The following is a 17,521-nucleotide window of genomic DNA, read 5'->3' as shown; positions in this document are numbered from 1 at the left end:
AGGGTTGCCTAGAAGGGAGTGTGGCCCTCAGGCTGGAAGAGGATTCCCCAGCCCTTAGCTATGGAATCAGTTACCTTTCCAGTGCTGTGTGGGTACATCTGTGGGACCCCACTTGCACCCCCCTGCTGCATAACCACAATCCTTTCTCTCCCCCCGCACCCCACTCAATACTTGTGGGCTGTATCCCTGGAACTGTATCCATGGGAAGCTGGTTAGCCTTTCACGGGGCCAGTCCTTGCTCCCTCAACCCAGCCCTGTCTCTCTCTCTGCTGCAGTCCGTCAACGAGTTCCTGGAGTCCGTCGGAGCCCCCTTGGAGATCGTCGACGGCTTCATCGACAGCATCGCCGTCACCATCCCCTGGTCCGCCTTAGTCACAGAGAACTGCACCGTGGAAGTGAGCGGCCTGCAGATCACGTGCCGGCCGAAGTATCGTACTGGTGAGAACCGGAGGAGAGGGAGAGAGGGGACAGTACTGATCTGGAAGCTGGGGGTGGGCAAGTGGGCAGCCTCCTGCCTGCCTCACCTGGTGGCTCTCTCTTCTCCCTCTGCCCTCCTGCAGCTGCCCCTGGCTCTGAGTCACAGAGCTGGGCATCATGCATGACCACCAGCATGCAGCTGGCACAGGAGTGCCTGAAGGAGCAGGCCGAGGAGCCCTCGGACACCCCCCAGCCCCTGGAGGGGCTCGAGATGTTTGCCCAAACCATTGAAACCGGTGAGTCCTTGGGCAGGGGAAAACGGGTGGCCGTTCTGCTGGAAGAGCTTTTGGTGGTTTAGTAGCTCCTATTTGGATTATTCCCACCCCCACAGCCTGCTCCTGAAGGGGTGCAGGCAGGACCGAGGGCAAGGAGGTTCCCCCCCTTTGTCCTTCCCTGCCTGCCAGCCTCCTGACCCCCCGTTCTCCTTTGCTGTCTGCCAGTTCTGCGAAGGATTGAAGTCACCTTCTTGGACACTGTGATACGTGTGGAGCATGTGCCCAGTGGCTCACAGGGCAGCGTGGCTCTTGAGATGCACATCAAAAGGTAATTGGCTTTAAGGTGCTCAGGTGCTTTTTATTGGTAGGAAGGGTAGGGAGGGGGAGGGGCTCCTGCTGCTCAGGATTCCAACTCCTCCATTCTGTCCCCCTCCCCACCTGGCTTTCCATTCCCGCCTCTCTCTTCTGTCCCCGCCCATTCTCAATCCTTATTGGGTTGTCCTGTGGGGTTCTCCCTCCCACTTTTTATACAAAACCCCAGGATTCCTCCACCCTGCAAAGCCCTGCCGAAGCTTCTCTCTTGAACATAAACCCTGTGCTGTTTTGCCTGTGTAAGAGGCTGTCCCTTTCAGCCTAAATAGCAGGAATTGATGTGTGTATATGATTTTAATGAGGCTGAACAGCACATTTATAGCAGCGGGGGAACAGAGGGTGACCTCTCAAGACTAAGCAGACATTCAGAAAGGTCATGGTTTGAAATAGAGCCCTTTTGGGGTAGAGAGGGGAGAGAAGACAAGGAGGACAGAATAGCTGAAGGGATTTCCCCAGGTAGGTAGAGCTTGGTCAACCATCACCAAAGGGTCACTTGGGGGCTGCTTGTTCCCTCTGTGCCCCCAGCTGAGCTCTTGATGCTTTGGCTGTCTGCTGCCTTCATTTCTTCCCTCCCCCCCCGCCAGATTGGACTACTGTGACGAAGCCGTGAAGGAACCTGGGCAGGCAATCACCGTAGACATCCACCAGCCTCCACCGTTTGTGCACAAGATCCTGCAGCTGAGCGGGGTCCTGCTTTACTATGAGGAGTTTGCGGGTGGCGCGGGTGCCCACATGCCATCGTCCCCTGTCCCAAAGGTACAGCCCCCTGGGGGGGGGCCTTCCTTGGTAGGGGGGACTTGACTTTCATGGGTGTCAAAGCACTCTGTCCGTCTTGGGCTTCCCATCCACCGAGGGGTGAGGAGGGTGCGTGTTGTGGGCTTCCCTTTGTTCAGAACTGCCTCGTCTCTCCTCTCCACCCTAGGGGGCTACCGATTCTTCAGAGTCCCAGGTGGAGGAGGCAGAGGAGGAAGAGGCTTCCCCCAGCTCTCTGCTTCAGATTGGCAGCTGCTCTGGATACACGGAGATGAGGATCAAGCTGAAGCAGAATGAGGCCTTTCCTGGGCCCAAGGTGAGTTAGAACGGTGCCTGAGGTTCTGCAGCCTTCCAGCGAACAGCTGATGCATGGGAAAGCCATGCCTTGTGTGAGCTGGGGGGCTGTTGGACTGCTCTGCTGAGGCATAGGCAGCTGCACACCCCACACCCCCCGTGGAGAAGTTTAAAGAAGGCGCCCCCCCCCAATGCCTTGGCTGCCTTTGCACAGGCAGGCGGTTGCGCTGCCTCTTTCTCCCGTGAGGAAGAGGGGGCCTGCCAACAGAGGCTGCCTCTGGCTCGTGAGGAGGCATGTTTTGAACTTTCTCCCCCTCTCTCTGCGCAGCTGGAACTGGATGGGAAGATGGGGTCACTGCACCTCCTGCTTGCCCCCCAACAGATCTTATACCTGCTGGATCTTCTGTCTTCCCTGAACTTCTCTGGTGAGCTCTGTGCGACGTGGGTGGGAGGAGAGATGGAGAAAGAGCACTGTGCAAACCCACAAGAGGTTTGACCTCCTGCCCTGAAGAGATGGGGTTGTTGTGGCTCCTTTGCTCCAGCCCAGCAAGGCCTGTCGGGGTAGCACATTTGAACCCATGCACGCCTTTTCCCCCTCCCTGGAGGAGGTGCCAACTTTTGCACTGGGACAGGTGAGCCTTCTGCAGCCCTCCAGGTCTCTCCTAATCCTCTTCTCTTTCTTCTCTCTCTCCCCCCCCCCCAAGAATCCAGCCTCTTGCAGGAGCAGCTGAGCAAGAGTCGCCCCCTTGACTCAGAGGACCTGAAGCTGATTGAGCAGGACCTCAGCCAACAGCTGCACTCAGGGCTGGGGGCTGGCCCCACCCGCCTGGAGGGGATGGAGACCTGCGTCGGGCTGGAGAACGGAGGTGACTGCTGCCGGGGGGTTGGGGAGCAGCTTTGCATACAGGAAGATCCCAGGTGTCAAATCCCCAATAGCAGCAGCTCCAGGCAGAGATGCTGAAGAGCTGCTGCCAGTCAGTGCAGGCAGTACTGAATGAGATAGACCAAGTCAGAACAGGGACCTAAGGCAGCTTCCTATGTTTCCACCTCTCCTCCTCCTTCATCCTGGGTACATCTACCAGGCCCAGGTTCAATCCCTTGCATTCCCCTCTTAAAAGGATTCAATTAGCAGAAGGCTATTTTCTCTGTTGCCTACTGATGTTTGAGCGACCTTGAAATGAAGCCCCACTTGATTCCTGCTTGGTTTCCGGACAAGGTCTTGGCGTGTTAACTGGTCCCCTTGACGGACGGGACTGAGCTGGTGGCTGCTTTGCCCCCCTCCTTCTTGCTCCTCCTTGGCCAACTTTCCCTTCCTTTTCAGAGATGTTCTTCTCCATGGCTCCCATGACCAGCAGCGTGACCTCCGTGCGCTCAGCCAGCGAGCTCTCGGACATCGACCTGGACTCCTCCATGCACAGCGACGCTGGCACCAGCCGCCTACAGGCTCTGCCCTTCGCGCCAGGGGTAAGAGCCCCAGCAGGCTATGGGGGAAGGCAGAGGGAGGGGTGACCCTGGGCAAGTTTCCGGTGGGCTTGGACAGGTCATGCCTGAGACCTGGGTGCTTGAGGAGTTTGGGCAGGAGGACCCGGGGAAGGCCTCCTCATGTTGGGGGGGGGGGCTTCCTTTTCTCCCTATCCCATCTCATCACCAGCTGCCCAGGCACACAGCTTCAATGCTGCCCCCCCAAGTTTCCAGGGGGCATCTTAACACAGCTGGCCCAAGACAAAGGACAGACTGACGCATCCCCCTCTCTATGTTCAGAAGCTGGTCAGACTGAGAGCTGATTCAGACTTCAGTGCTGGCAACAGGATAGCACCCCCCTATCCCAGCATGCCTGAGGGCTGCGGACTAGTTTAGGGGGTGCAGGGCCCTCCCGCTTCTGCACGCCACAGAGGGGGACCACCAAGGAGGCCGTGCTGCTGACATCCCTCAGCAACTGCTGTCTGAGGCTTTTGCCTTCCTCTGCCAAAAGGCCTTGCCGGTAGGCCTGCTCTGCTCCCAGAGCTGCTTGCCCTGTTCTCAACTCTCCACCTTTCTCTCATCTCCACTCCGCCCGCCCCCCCGCACAGCTGATGTTGAGCAGTCCCAGGCGTTACGGACGGTCACCCTTTGCTGCCACCCTGCCGTGCCTCAACAAGATACCAAGTAAGGTGGTTTAAATTGCAAATTGGTGGGAGGGAGAGGGTGGGATTGTGCAGCACTTCCTGATAAGCCCAAGTAGTGCCAGGGAGGAGGCGGGTGCGAGAGACCCATGGGGTGTTTTCCCCCCACTGGCTTTGAAGGGAAGACTGGTTGGTTGGTTGGTTGGTTGGTTAGAGCATTTGTACCCTGCTCTTCAGCCAGAAAGGCTCCCAGAGTAGGGTACAAATGCTGTAACTAACATACAGTCGAAACAAGGCAGTCCCTGCCTACAGGCTTACAATCCGAAGGAACATGGCACACAAGGGGAAAAGAACAGGGAGGGAAGAGGAAAGGGAGAGAGAGAGGCGCTTGTAGGAAGGAAGCCATCACTCCTTATGACACTATAGAGGTGTAGCTTGTCCTGGTTTTCAGTCAAATGAAGGCTGCCAGAGTAGCTTACAGATACCAGTAGTGAGACATTCCCTGTTCTTAGCATTACAATCTAGCAGATGTGGCACTGAAGGAAAATGGCTTGGAGGGTAGGAGGAAAAAAGTAAACTCGAGTGTTACAAAAGAAGAGACCTACTGCTTGGTATGCAGAAGTTCTGGTGTGTTCAGCACCTCCTTTTTAAAAATCTGTTTCATTGAGATCCTAGAGAGCTGCTGCCAGCCAGAGCAGCCAGTGCTGGACTTGGTGGACCAGCAGTTTAACAGCTTCTTAAGAGTTTCTCTCAGCAACCTCTGGGGCAGCTGCGTCCAAGTTCAGGTTTTTCTGCTCCAAGACTCACTCTCTCTCTCTTCCTTGCATAGGCAAGACCAGCCACCCGCAACCCCCCTCTCTGGAGAACCAGCGGCCTGAGGTGTTGCTGCGGCTGACGATTGGAGGGCTCACTCTCACCCTGCTGCACCAGACCCCAGAGGCCCCACATCTCCAGCTGGCTCAGCGCTTCTTCTCCCAGCTCGGGGGCCTGAAGGACTCTGCCTTTGGGGGCCGGGATTTCCAGCCCCTGCGCCAGTGCTTTGAGGGGGCCTGTCCACGCAGCAACGTCAGGTGTGTATTGGGAACCGAAGGCCTGAGCACAGCAGAAAAACCAACCCTCCCAGGTGCTCTGCCCAGGCTCTGTGGTGTGTGTTTGTGTTATAACATTTGTTTAAATCTGTGGTTCCCAAAGTAGGCAATAGCAATGGGATTACCTGGGGGGGGGGTGCTGTAAGAGGCAAGGGGACAGAAGGGGGCTGCTGGAGGTGTAAATAACTATCAGACTTTGCAAAGCTGGCATCACTGCATCAAGTTCATCAATATTGTTGAATTAATTAAACTAAATAGTTTTCATTGGATTTTGGATAAATGTGCAATTAATTGTTACAGTTTTGAGTTTCGCTGTGATATTATCTTCCTCAGTGGGTCATGCAAAGAATGCATTTGACAAGGTAGGGTGGGAGGTCCAGGGGGTGAGTTTAGGGAACCAAGGGGGCACTGGCCTGGAAAAGTTTGGGAACCGTTGGATTGCCATTGCACTTGGCTTGCAAAAATGTATCATAGAATCAGAAGAGTCCCTGAGGATCATCTAGTCCAGTGTTTCCCAACCTTGGGCCTCCAGCTGTTTTCGAACTACAATTCCCATCATCCCTGACCACTGGTCTTGCTAGCTGAGGATTATGGGAGTTGTAGTCCAAAAACAGCTGGAGGCCCAAGGTTGGGAAATGCTGATCTAGTCCAACCCCCTGCAATGCAGGAATATGCAGCTGTCCCTTACGGGGATTGAACTTGCAACCTTGGCGTTATCAGCGCCATGCTCTAACTGACTGAGCTATGCAGAGATAGTAGACATCCTACAGTGGATGTGACTCAATGAGAGCCTGCTGGATCAGGGATGATGGGAGTTGTAGTCCAACCGCACCCGGAGGCTCCCCGGGTCCCCACCCCGGCTCTGTGCTTCGATGCCAGCAGGCAAGGGACATTCCCTGCACCTTGCGCTTGCCACGTTTGCCATCTGGGTGTCCGTTTGCCTCTTCCAGGCTGACTGGAGCCGCCGTGCAGATCAGCTGCGAGCACAAGGCCTCTGGGCAGTTGCACATGTTCAGCTGGGATGCATCCTTTGGGCTCCTGGAGATCTTGGAGTGCCTGTGGACCGACGACAGGACGCAAGCCAAGCCAGAGTACACCGAGGTGAGCACCATCAAGGGGAGTGCAAGAGCGGGGGGCACCTGGGCGCTGCTCACCCCCCCCACATGCCCACTTGCACTTCCTGCCCCAGACGAACTGGAGGCTCCCCGGAGCCCTGGCTGCATTGGTGTCACCAACAAAACTATCAGTGGAGCAGCCGCCTGTCTGATGAAGAGCATGGAGTTCTTTTGTCAGAGGGCATCCTTGGTAAACCGGTTTCGCTTCTTTCTCAGCTGCTGGTCTTCACCACCCCTAGTGCCTTTCCCTACAGCCAGTCGCCTCGCCCCTGTGCCCGTCTCCAAACCAAGCATTCGGAGAAGCGGCCTTCCTCCTCCAAGGTGAGTCTTCCAGCAGGCAGGGGGCTTTTCACGCAGATCCAGCAGCAAATTTCTTTCCCCTTCTCACTCGCTGGAGAAATTCTGGGCAGCAGTGGGTGGAGCCTTCGTCCTCCCTGGCAAAACATAAGTGCATGAGTGTGTCCTGTTATGTCCCACCAACTCCCTTGAAGAGCAAGGAAAGTGCTTTGCCAGGGACCGGTGTGCCTCGGTGGGCTGAGTTTGCCCCACAAGCCACAAGTTAGCCACCCCAACTCAAAAAACGGCAATGCTGGCACCAGGTGAGCGAGCCTCTCTGGGAAGGTCATTCCATAACTTGGGAGCGTCGTGGCAGAAAAAGGCCTCTCCCTGGCTGGGAACTGCAGGAATCCTCCGTGTTTCATTTTGTTTCTGAAAAATACTTCCAGGAAAGAGTTAACTGGATAAAATTAAAATGAAAGCCGGACAGAGCCAGGTCCCAAGTCTAAACCAGCCTGTGGCTTTCCAGGTGTTTTTAGACTCCTGACTTCCATTAGCCGAAGGCTGCAAAGACAGAGAGGTGTTGTAGTCCGATGGGACCTGGAGCGCCTCAATGCAACCTAAGACTTGGGCCAAACCTGGGTTAGCAGAGCTCTTGTTTTTGCTGGGGAGACGCCTGCAGCTTGCCAACTCTTGCCGCTGTGCTTCCAGAGCCGCCTTGCCAAGGTCCCTGCCAAGCAAACGGTGGAGCTGGTGGCCGAGCTGGACGACTTCTGCTCAGATGTGGACCTGGCGACGCTCGACCGCCTTTGCTCGCTGCTGTGCCGTGCCACGACGCCCTCCACGCCAGCCTGGCCTCCTCCCGAGGCACACTTGGTAAGTGGGGGGCGGAGCAGACTGAGAGGCCACGGCGCCCGCTTCTCCCCCCGCCCCCATCAGGAAGAGCCTCCTCTAATGGTTTTCTCTCCCCACTCTTCCCCACCCCGCTCCTGGCTGGGCGCCAGGCAGATTCTCCCCCTGCTGCCAAGTGGCAGGCAAGTGTGCGACTGGCAGCGCCCAAGGCCACCCTGAGGCTGCAGTTCCCAATCCCGGACCTCCGTCCGTGGCCCGAGAGGCGGCCCTGGGCCCAGAAGGCCGTGCGGCAGGAGAGCCTGCGCCTGGACCTGGCCGGCGTGGAGCTGCAGGTGGAGCTCGGGCTGGCAGGCGTCACCCAGCTGGAACTTGCCTTCAGTGACCTGCATGGTAAGGAGAGGCTGCTGCAGGACCCCTGCTCCCTCCCTCCAAAAAGACCCCCATCAGATTTCTCCCTGCAGCCACCAAGTGGGCAAGGGCAGATCTTGCTGGCGTCTAAACATTGCCTGTATCTGGGCAAGTCAGAGGTGGGCACGCCCCCTGGTACATGGTAGCATTTGTGTATGCAAGATTCAGCCTCCTAGGAATGCCCCTGTTGTGACAAAGGGGGGCATCGCCCAAGATTGCCTCTCCCACCCACTTCTTTGTCCAGCTGCAACACAACAACCTTGCAGTGCTGCCAGCAGTGGGTCTTACTTGCCAGTAGTTGCTGCCGCCCCCCTCCCACTTATTGCCGCAGCTCAGACAGGAGGGGACCTGGGACGCTCCAAAGCAGTTAACATTTCCTTGGTGGAAAGGTGGGATTTAAATTCAGTAAATAAACATAAATTCCAAGATCCATGCCCCAACAAGTTGTGAATGCAAGGAGTGGTGGTGGTTTGATGTGGTTTGGGTGCCAGCTTTGGTGTGGGTCTCCTTTCGCCCGGGAGGGGGGATCTGAACCCTGATGCTGTTTGGGTGATTTGCAGGCACGTACGAAGGCGCTGAGAAGCTGGCTGTGCCGTGTTTGCGGGTCGGCAAAGCCCCCGACCTGTCCGCCAAAGGGACGGGGAAGAAGTACCTCCTCCCCAAGTAAGTCTGGTTTCCGCGTCCAACCTCCCTTTGCTACAGCAGTCAGGGTGGGCTTGGGTGCTGCCTTGGCGAGGGCATCCTGCTCTCTGTCCCAACGTCTTGGGTCTTTTCTTGGGGGGGGGAAGCATCCACAAAGGTTCTGGCCCCTCTCTCCAGCGCTGTCCTCTCCCCCTGGCAGAATTGTGTTGACCCTCCGCCCTCGGGCCAGCGACACTCCCTGGGACTTGGCCCTGGCGAAGCCCGGAGAGATGGAGCTGTCGACGGCCGAGAGCCCCTGCGAGCTGAAGCAGCCGGAGCCTTCGCCCTTCTCCTCCAAGCGGACCATGTACGAGACGGAGGAGGTGAGAGGGTGAAGCGACCCACGGGATGGCGGGGTTTGTGTGTGCAGCTGCTAATAACCTAAGGGGCGTCTGCTGGACCAGGCCAATGGCCCACCTAGTCCAGCATCTAATTCTCACAGCGGCTAACCAGATGCCCCTATGGGAAGCCCACAAGCAGGACCCAAGAGCAGATCTCCCTTCTTGTGACTTCCAGCAACTGGGATTTGGAACCATTGCAGGTTTTGGCTGTGGAGGCAAAGCCCAGCCATCCTGACTATCAGCCATTGATCACCTTTCCCTCGTCCATGTATACGTCAGGAGCTTGTCCTACACTCGAGTAGGACCCTGGCAGAGACACATGCCCAACTGGCATGTTCTCTCCCTCCTGGTCGAGCGTTCGGGAGCTTCAAAAGCTTTCTTCAGCCTGAACATCACAGCGACCAACGCCAACAGACATCGGCACCCTTAGGATCTGCAGAGTCTGCGCAGTTCGTGTGACAGACCTCAGCAACTCAGCATTTTGGCTAATCTACTTTATTTACATATAAACACACACGGAGCACTGCAACATGGCTCCCTCTCTCTCTCTAGCATCAGACAGCAAAGAGAAAAAACCAAGGACAATAGTCCCACTTCACGGAACACATTAGCATCCTGTTTCCGTCACTTCCCACTTTGTGGAGTCAAAACATATACCATCATGTGATAGACAACAATCCCATGACTGCAATCACGGAGCAGGAATTCTAACAGTATATGCCCCGTGGGTGGGAGTTTTGCAGCTGCAGTGTGGAGTTGGCACCAGCTTCCTGCCAGCTTCGGATCCACCCTGCCCCTCCACTTTTCCCCTCTAGATGGTGATCCCTGGAGATCCTGAGGAGATGGCGGAATTCCAGAGCCAGACGCTGGAGGCCTCCCAGTATGCCCTGGAGGTGACCTTCCCCACCATGCACATCTTCCTCCCCAGTAAGGACTTCTACGAGAGCATCTACAACAGGTCAGAGTCCCGTGCACCCGGGTGTCCAGGGGGTTGGGGGCAGCAGGAGCCCCTGAGCAAGTTGGGCATGTCCTCCTCGAGGCTCTTCTGCACAAGGGGCGGGACAGAGTCCCCGTACTCAGAAAGCAGAATTTGTCCTTTCCATCGGGGGAATGGGAGGAATCTGCCTTAGACCAGGTCAGGCCATTTGTCCATGTAGACCAGTATTGTCTGCTCTGACTGGCAGCATCTCTCCAGGGTCTTTCATATTTCCTGACTGCTACCTACTGCCAGGGACTTAGCCCGCCTGCATGACACCTGCTCTGCCATTGAGCTTGTGGCCCTTCCCTTGGTTCGAAACAAGACCTTCTGGGCATCTCTCTCTCTCTCTCTCTACCCCGCATGGCCATGATTGACACCACGCTCTGACCCTCTAAGCTAGCTGGTGGGCTCTGCAGTCCCTGACATTTGCTGCATCCTTGGGATAAGCTGCAGGGGTGGGGAGCCTGTGGTCATAAGGACAACAGAAATGTAGCTCTTGATATCTTAGTCTTCCATGAATTCATACAAACCTCTTTTAAAGCCATCCAAGTCTTCACTGCCTCCTGTGGAGGGAGTTCCACAGTTTAACTCAACTTACTCACATAGTGCGGAGTTTCTTATGTATTATTACTATTATTATTTATTAAATTTATATACTGCCCTTCAAAAGATCTCAGGGCTACCCTGTGAGGTGCGGCTGAGTTGACTGGCATCCAGGGTCATCCAGTGAGCTTCTTGGCCATGAGGGGATTGAGCCCTGATCTCACCCAGGTCTTTGTCCCGCACTCTAACCACTACACCACACTGTCATGGGACAGGCTGTTCACGCTGACCTTCTTTTCCTCCTCTAGGATCAATAATGATCTCCTGATGTTCGAGTCCTTCAGCCCACCGCCCACCCCCTCCGAGCTTCTGGGGGGCGCTGGGTCCACAGCAACCCCCTTTGTGGGAGAAGCACCCGCAGACACCCGCTGGCAGGAGAACTTCAAGATGTGCAAGTCGGCCTTTAAGCTGGGTGAGGGAGGGCACCCCCATGTTGGAGGGTGGGGGGTGGGAGGGAAGGGAAGGGAGGGAGGAGGGTCTTGGTACACACGAGTTCCTTCGAGAGGCAAGACTGGGTCTCGGCCATCACCATCTTGTAACTTGGCTAAGCATGCTTTATAGTCTGCCTGGATTTGGCAGAGGGGAGGGCAGCAGGAAACAGGCTCTATTCTGGGCAGTGCAGAGGTTTTTTGGGTCTGTAAAAAAATGCCTTCCCCGCCTTCCTCTCCCTGCCTTCCAGATTCAGACTCCGAAGATGAGGATTCTCACTTCTACTCCGTGGATGAGGCAGCACAGCGGAAGAAGGGGGAACAGAGGAGCCTCTTTCCCCAGAGTTGTGTCTCTGTTGTGCTCTCTGTGGGGAAGGGGCGGGTCACAGCCCTGTGCGATGCCAAGGTAAAGGGGGGTGGGAAGGGAAGAGAGAGAAGGTTACAAGCTGACCACTCATGTGACCCTGAGATGGGGGAGGCATTATTTATTTTATCTGATGCTATTTTAATTATAAAGCATTCATAAACCGTTCAGCATTTTAATAATCCCTGAGCCAGGGGACAGCAAACTTTTTCAGCAGGGGGCCAGTCCACTGTCCCTCAGACCTTGTGGGGGGCTGGACTATATTTTGGAAAAAAATATGAACGAATTTCTATGCCCCACAAAGAACCCAGAGGTGCATTTTAAATAAAAGGACACATTCTACTCATGTAAAAACACGCAGATTCCCAGACTGTCCGTGGGCTGGATTTAGAAGGCAATTGGGCCGCATCTGGCCTCCGGTTCTTAGTTTGCTTACCCATGCCCTAAGCAGTATGGGAAGCTTTCAACCGTGTACTGTGGCTAAATTTGGAAGGGGGCATTAAATCTTAGGTTTGGCATAGACCCTTTAGCTTGTTGGCACGGCTGCTGTGTGCTCCGTGCAAGCTAGGGCTTGCTTGAGCCACTAGGGCTTCCTGAGCTCTTGACCATGGTCCTTCGTCCTTTGGTCCTGGCCCATGGCTCCTGGTTGCCAGCTCACCTGGGGCTCTTGCCAACCAGATTCCTGTAGGAAACCCTCAGGAAGGATTCAAGCACAAGAGCCCTCTCCCCTTCTGTGGCTTCCAGCAAGTGGAATTCAGAAGCATTGCTGCCTCCAACCGCAGAGGCAGAGCAGAGCCATCGTGGCTCCATGAATTTGTCTGTTCCTCTAAAGTCGTCCAAGTTGGTGACTGTCACTCCCAACTCTCTCTCTCTGGCTGTGCAGGGTGAGGGGGGCAAGAAGCTGGAGGGATCTCACGGCGAGCTGGTCCTGGACGTGGAAAGCGGCAGTCTCTTCAGCGTCTCGCGGTACAAGGGTCGCGAGGACCTCGGCTACTTCTGCATTGAGGCCGAGAAAGTTGCACTTTATCACAAGGGTAGGGCTCTGGCCCCTGGGTCGCGAAGGGGGAATAGGGGTGTGCCAGGGTCAGTGGGTACTTGTGGCTGGCTGTGCCCTGGCTGGGAGGGGTGGTGGCCACATCAAATGGAGGTTAACCCCCTGTGATCCATCCCCGATAAGGCATCTTTTCTTCTTGCCATATAAGGAAGGATTTGGGACCCTGCAGGGGGAGCTGTTCTTTGGAGGAGAAGGTTGTAAACCTCTAGGAAATGTTAACCCAGGATGTCCTCTCTTGTCCCTGCAGCTGTGGTGGAGGACTACCTCATGGCGGAGCATCTGGAAATCTCCAACTTTTTGCCCCCGGAGGGGCTCAACCCCACCATCTATGCCTCCCAAGAGGGCCCCATCACCTGGCCCTTGGGGAACAAGAAGGACGGGCCCATGAAGATGCTCTCCCTGGCTATCCAGATCAACCTGGATTTGGAGAAGAACATCAAGGTATTGTGACCATTGGATCCATCTTCCCTGCAGATCAGAAGGAGGGAAGGGGGAGCCCTTTAGACTGTTGGTGGGCTATCTTTGGAACTTCCTCTTCCAAACCTTGGGGAAGATTTGTTTTCTTTTATTCCTGTCCCATCTTTCATGGCCAGCAGCTTGCAAGGTGATAGGTAGGACCACGCTGAGCCAATAAAGGTGGTCGAGTCAGAGGAAATGGCTCTGTCCAGTGCCATTCATTTGTTAAACTGATAGGCCGCTTCGTAGCATAAAGCCACCAAAGTGGTGTATACAGTAAAAACCACAAGCTCTAAGAATCGATTCATTGAACTCTGAAACGCATGACCCCCCAAGCCACACAAGAGACATATTTTCATGAGCTGTTCCTTCACAGCTCGCATAACTTTCAGGTAGCACGGAGGCTGAGCCCATGGGTCCCAGTTCATGAATCCTACCACACCTGCCTAATAGGGATCTTCTCAGTGGGGGCTCCCCCATTCATGGAATGCTCTCCCCAGGGAGGCATGCCTGGCACCGTCACTATGTTTTTAGGGCAAAAACATTCTCCTTCTCCCAGGCTTTTGGATCTGCTCTTTTGTGGGGGTGGGGTTTATATTATTTATTAAAATATATGGAACCATATCATATTTTCTCATTCATATATATATATGGGGTGTGTGTGGTTTTGCAACAATAAAAACATAAAACCATGAAATAAAACCACAGAAAAGTAAAAAAACTTGAGTTGGATCTGCTAATATTTATTTGTATTACTGGTGTATTTCAGGTATAGTTTTATTCTATACCTGTTTTGGGACTTGGCCTTTTGATTTTGGTTTGTTTTTTTAAAGTTGCTTTGAGTTCTCTCTTCTGAAAAACAACAATAATAAATATTAATAATAATTTAAACGGTGTGTGTGTGTGAATAGTGAGGTTGGGACATCCCAGATGAGCTGCTTCAGTACTTCCAACGTTACCCAGATTGCTTTCTCATCATCCGCCCCTACCTGGTCAGGGTGTTGTGCAATGGGCTCCTCCCACTGAGAAAAAAATCAGAGGCAAAGTGCGCCTTTCAACGTGGCCTGAGACCCCCGTTTCTTCCTCGTCTGTTTCAGGAGTTCCTGGTGACGCTGCGCCTTGAAGGGGCCACCATGCGGCATCACATGGCCCTGACCCACCAGAGCTGGTACACACAGGTGAGGTCCGCCCCCACAAGAGAGGCGGGTCGTGCACCGCGAGGGGTTGAGCACGATTCTTGACCCAGAGGAGTTCCACACTTCGCACAATGGGGAAGGGGATGTCCTATGGGTCTCTGCTGCCATAGAGGGCTGTCATCATTGACCGGTCTCATGCTGAGGGTGTGTGTCCCCCAAATCTGACTGTGCTCATCTGTCCCCTCAGTTGATTGACTTCCTGGATGTCCTGGATGACCCCATCCTGGGCTTTGTGCCCCCAACGGTCATCACAGTGCTGCACACCCACCTGTTCAGCTGTGCTGTGGATTACAGGTATTTACTGGGACATAGAAAGCTGCCTTCTCTGCCAGCTCAGACCGTCGGTCCGTTGAGCTCATTATGGCCAACATGGTGCCCCGGAAACTGTCCCTTGGTGCCCATGAAGCCTCAAAAGAGCCCCCTACCCTGTCACTGCCTCCTTGGTCACGATGGAGTAAGGATGATGAAGGTTTTCCTACCCCCCTTGAACAAGTACATAGAGCTGAAGGAGGAAGTGGGGAAGAGTGGCACTCTTTCCCACTTCCTCTTTCAGCTCTATGTGGTTTTTCAAGGCTGAGATTAATTCTACTGAGTCCAACTTTGGCCCAGATTCCTTGCAGAAGTATGTGCAACATCTTTCTGTGACAGGGGTGTGGGAAGAGAAGTGACCAGAGGAGGCAGCCTCTTCCTGCTACCCACAGAGGTTCAGGTGACTTGGGGTGGGAGGACGGCAGCCACTGTCCAACACCCCTGGTACACTTGAGTTCTGTCTTCTCCCCTGCAGGCCTCTCTACTTGCCAATCCGGGTCCTCATCACAGCCGAGACCTTCACCCTCTCCAGCAACATCATTGTGGACACGTCCGTCTTCCTCCTCCGGTGGGTCTCCACCTCCTACCCTGCTCTTTCCCAGAGTCCTTTTGCTTGCACAAAGAGGAGACCTTGAGGCCAGCTGGTTGCAGCCTATGTGACGCACTGGAGGGGGGAGGTCTGGGGCCAAGACAGCTGCTATGATTGCCCATACAGTGGTACCTCGGGTTACATACGCTTCAGGTTACAGACTCCGCTAACCCAGAAATAGTGCCTCAGGTTAAGAACTTTGCTTCAGGATGAGAACAGAAATCGTGCTCCAGCGGCACGACAGCAGCAGGAGGTCCCATTAGCTAAAGTGGTGCTTCAGGTTAAGAACAGTTTCAGGTTAAGAACAGACCTCCGGAACAAATTACGTACTTAACCCAAGGTACCACTATACTTGGAACTTAATTACTTGCACACACACCCCAAAGAGCATAAGGTAGTTTGTTTGCTTCTCTCCCCGCCCCCACCTATTTTATGAGGTCAGTTGGGGCAACAGACGGTGACTGGCTCAAAGCCACCCAGTCCCTTCTACGGCTGCCTAGCAGTTTTTGAGCTGTTTAATTCACAACAACCCTGTGAGGTAGGATATATCCCGCCCCCGTCCCAAGGGTTTCTCCCTCTCTATTGTGTCCTCCTAACGACTCTGCGAGGGAGGTGAGGCTGGGAGAGACTGGCCCAAAGCCACCCAGTAAGTTGTGTGGCTAAGTGGGGATTTCACCCCTGGGTCTCCCCAGCCCTAGCCCAGCCTTCTCCAGCATATCTCACCACTGGGGATGATGGGAGTTACAGCCCCCACAACAGCATCTAGAGGGCCTCACTTTGGGAGAGGCTCACCACCACCACCGCTGAGCGCTTGGAGGCAGCTGCGGGCAAAGGCTCTTCCTTGGTTGGCATAACTGGCTGGCAAAGCGGGAGTAGGCGCTGCAGATCAGGTGCCTTCCCCCTTTGGAACACCCCCAGTTTCTGCCGGCACAACGTAAGCAGCTATTGGCCTCTCTTGACCTGTTTCCCCCAGGATGCTCCTAACCAGCCACCCTGTTCTCCCCGCAGGTTCATTTTGGACGACTCAGCCCTTTACCTCTCAAACAAATGCGACACAGAGATGGGCGACCTGAGGAGAGGTAACGTTTTTGGGCTTTGGCTCTCCCTACATAAGAACATGAGGAGGAGTGCCTGCTGGATCAGGCCCATGCCCCATCTAGTTCAGCATCCTGTTCTCAGGGAGCACCTGAAGAACTATTCATCCCCTGTCCTCACCTTTACCTGGAGAGATGCTGGTGGTCCAATCTGGGACCTTCTGCAGGCAGAGCAGCTTCTCAGACGCTGGAAGTAATGTTCCTCTCTCTGTCTCCCGGTCTCAGATTATGTTTGCGTTGTGGATGTGGACCTTCTGGAGCTGGTGATCACCACGTTTAAGGGAGCCACGACAGGGAAGCTGGTGAGTTCCGAGAGGCCTTTATGGGAGACGCGAGGAGCCACCTTGCAAGGAGGGTTTGCATCTCTAGTCCAAGTTGCTGGCTTTCTCTGTAAGTCCCTTCTGTGGGGAGCAGAAGTCCTGACTCACCAGGGCTGGGAAAGGGGCTGATGGAAACAATGTCCTCCATCTACTTTTGAGACATGGGCAAAAATAACCGAAGTGGAGCTTTGTGGATCAGGCCTCTTGTCATAGGCTCATAGAGTTGGAAGGGATCTCGAGGGTCATCTGGTCCAAAACCCTGCAATGAAGGAATCTCAGCTAAAGCATCCCTGACAGATGGCCACCCAACCTCCACTGTGGAACAGCTCTTACTGTCAGAAAGTTGTTCCTGATGTTTAGTCAGAAATAACAACAACAACAACGACAACAACAACAACAACAACAACAACAGCAACAACAACAGCAACAACAATTTATTTATACCCCACCCATCTGGGCGGCTTCCAACAAAGTATCAAAATACAATGGTCTATTAAAATACACTGATCCACTATAACATTTGCGTTAACATACACCAAGATAGAATTGCTAGTGTCTCCTTTAACATGACACATGATGAACCTGGTATAAGAAACAATCCCCCCCCCCTTTTTTTAATGATATTTATTAAAGTTCAATAAAAGATTAAACAGAAAAACATAAACGAAAAATACACAATTCAAAAAAGCACAGTACATAGTCCAAAAAAAAAAAGAAAGAAAGAAAAAGAACAAAGAAAAAACAAAATACAAGACAGAAAGAACAATTAAAAACAATATCACCTTTTCGTTTCCAACTTTAAATTTACCTGTTTTCTGGACCTCCTCATACCTCCCTTTTTTGTATTCCAGTTCAAATTGTTTGTCCAGCAATTTCTTTCCCTCTTTTTTAATCCCAATCTTTAGTCTTAATATAATATAACATTAAAATTTTACCTCTTAAAAGCCAAATTTCCATTTCCTTAAACTTCTTTAATCCTAATCCCATACTGTTTCTACCAGGAATGAAAATCACCGTCCTTGTAACTTGAAGCCCCTGGTTCGAGTTCTACCCTCCAGAGCACTGTTCTCTCAGCGGCTGCCCAGATGCCCGTGGGAAACTGGCAGGCAGCATCTGAGCACAAGCGCCCTCTCCTCTCCTGCGGTATTCAGAAGC

The 17,521-nt window shown here is 53.9% G+C and overlaps 2 protein-coding genes across 2 annotated transcripts in view; one reads left to right on the top strand and one right to left on the bottom strand.

Moving 5' to 3' along the window:
• The window catches only part of NAALADL1 (N-acetylated alpha-linked acidic dipeptidase like 1), a 318,716-nt gene that overhangs the window by 260,127 nt on the left and 41,068 nt on the right, over nucleotides 1-17,521 (bottom strand). The window lies entirely within an intron of this gene.
• ATG2A (autophagy related 2A) overlaps nucleotides 1-17,521 on the top strand; it is a 36,869-nt gene that overhangs the window by 5,133 nt on the left and 14,215 nt on the right. The window contains exons 2-27 of the mRNA XM_080985913.1: nucleotides 276-438; nucleotides 561-713; nucleotides 918-1,020; nucleotides 1,649-1,820; nucleotides 1,987-2,133; nucleotides 2,440-2,536; nucleotides 2,816-2,977; nucleotides 3,433-3,575; nucleotides 4,181-4,256; nucleotides 5,043-5,283; nucleotides 6,252-6,402; nucleotides 6,633-6,737; nucleotides 7,404-7,568; nucleotides 7,697-7,934; nucleotides 8,513-8,615; nucleotides 8,794-8,956; nucleotides 9,790-9,932; nucleotides 10,805-10,968; nucleotides 11,236-11,390; nucleotides 12,232-12,382; nucleotides 12,650-12,843; nucleotides 13,956-14,036; nucleotides 14,242-14,348; nucleotides 14,839-14,931; nucleotides 15,961-16,031; nucleotides 16,272-16,348. Of these exons, the coding sequence (XP_080842039.1) occupies nucleotides 276-438; nucleotides 561-713; nucleotides 918-1,020; nucleotides 1,649-1,820; nucleotides 1,987-2,133; nucleotides 2,440-2,536; nucleotides 2,816-2,977; nucleotides 3,433-3,575; nucleotides 4,181-4,256; nucleotides 5,043-5,283; nucleotides 6,252-6,402; nucleotides 6,633-6,737; nucleotides 7,404-7,568; nucleotides 7,697-7,934; nucleotides 8,513-8,615; nucleotides 8,794-8,956; nucleotides 9,790-9,932; nucleotides 10,805-10,968; nucleotides 11,236-11,390; nucleotides 12,232-12,382; nucleotides 12,650-12,843; nucleotides 13,956-14,036; nucleotides 14,242-14,348; nucleotides 14,839-14,931; nucleotides 15,961-16,031; nucleotides 16,272-16,348 (3,618 nt within the window). The remainder of the gene's footprint in view (nucleotides 1-275; nucleotides 439-560; nucleotides 714-917; nucleotides 1,021-1,648; nucleotides 1,821-1,986; nucleotides 2,134-2,439; nucleotides 2,537-2,815; nucleotides 2,978-3,432; nucleotides 3,576-4,180; nucleotides 4,257-5,042; nucleotides 5,284-6,251; nucleotides 6,403-6,632; nucleotides 6,738-7,403; nucleotides 7,569-7,696; nucleotides 7,935-8,512; nucleotides 8,616-8,793; nucleotides 8,957-9,789; nucleotides 9,933-10,804; nucleotides 10,969-11,235; nucleotides 11,391-12,231; nucleotides 12,383-12,649; nucleotides 12,844-13,955; nucleotides 14,037-14,241; nucleotides 14,349-14,838; nucleotides 14,932-15,960; nucleotides 16,032-16,271; nucleotides 16,349-17,521) is intronic.

Source organism: Podarcis pityusensis (genome assembly GCF_964106645.2).
Source record: "Podarcis pityusensis genome assembly, chromosome: 16".
Lineage (NCBI taxonomy): Eukaryota > Metazoa > Chordata > Lepidosauria > Squamata > Lacertidae > Podarcis > Podarcis pityusensis.
Note: the sequence above shows the minus strand (reverse complement) of the source record. Positions and strands in the feature narration are given on the sequence as shown.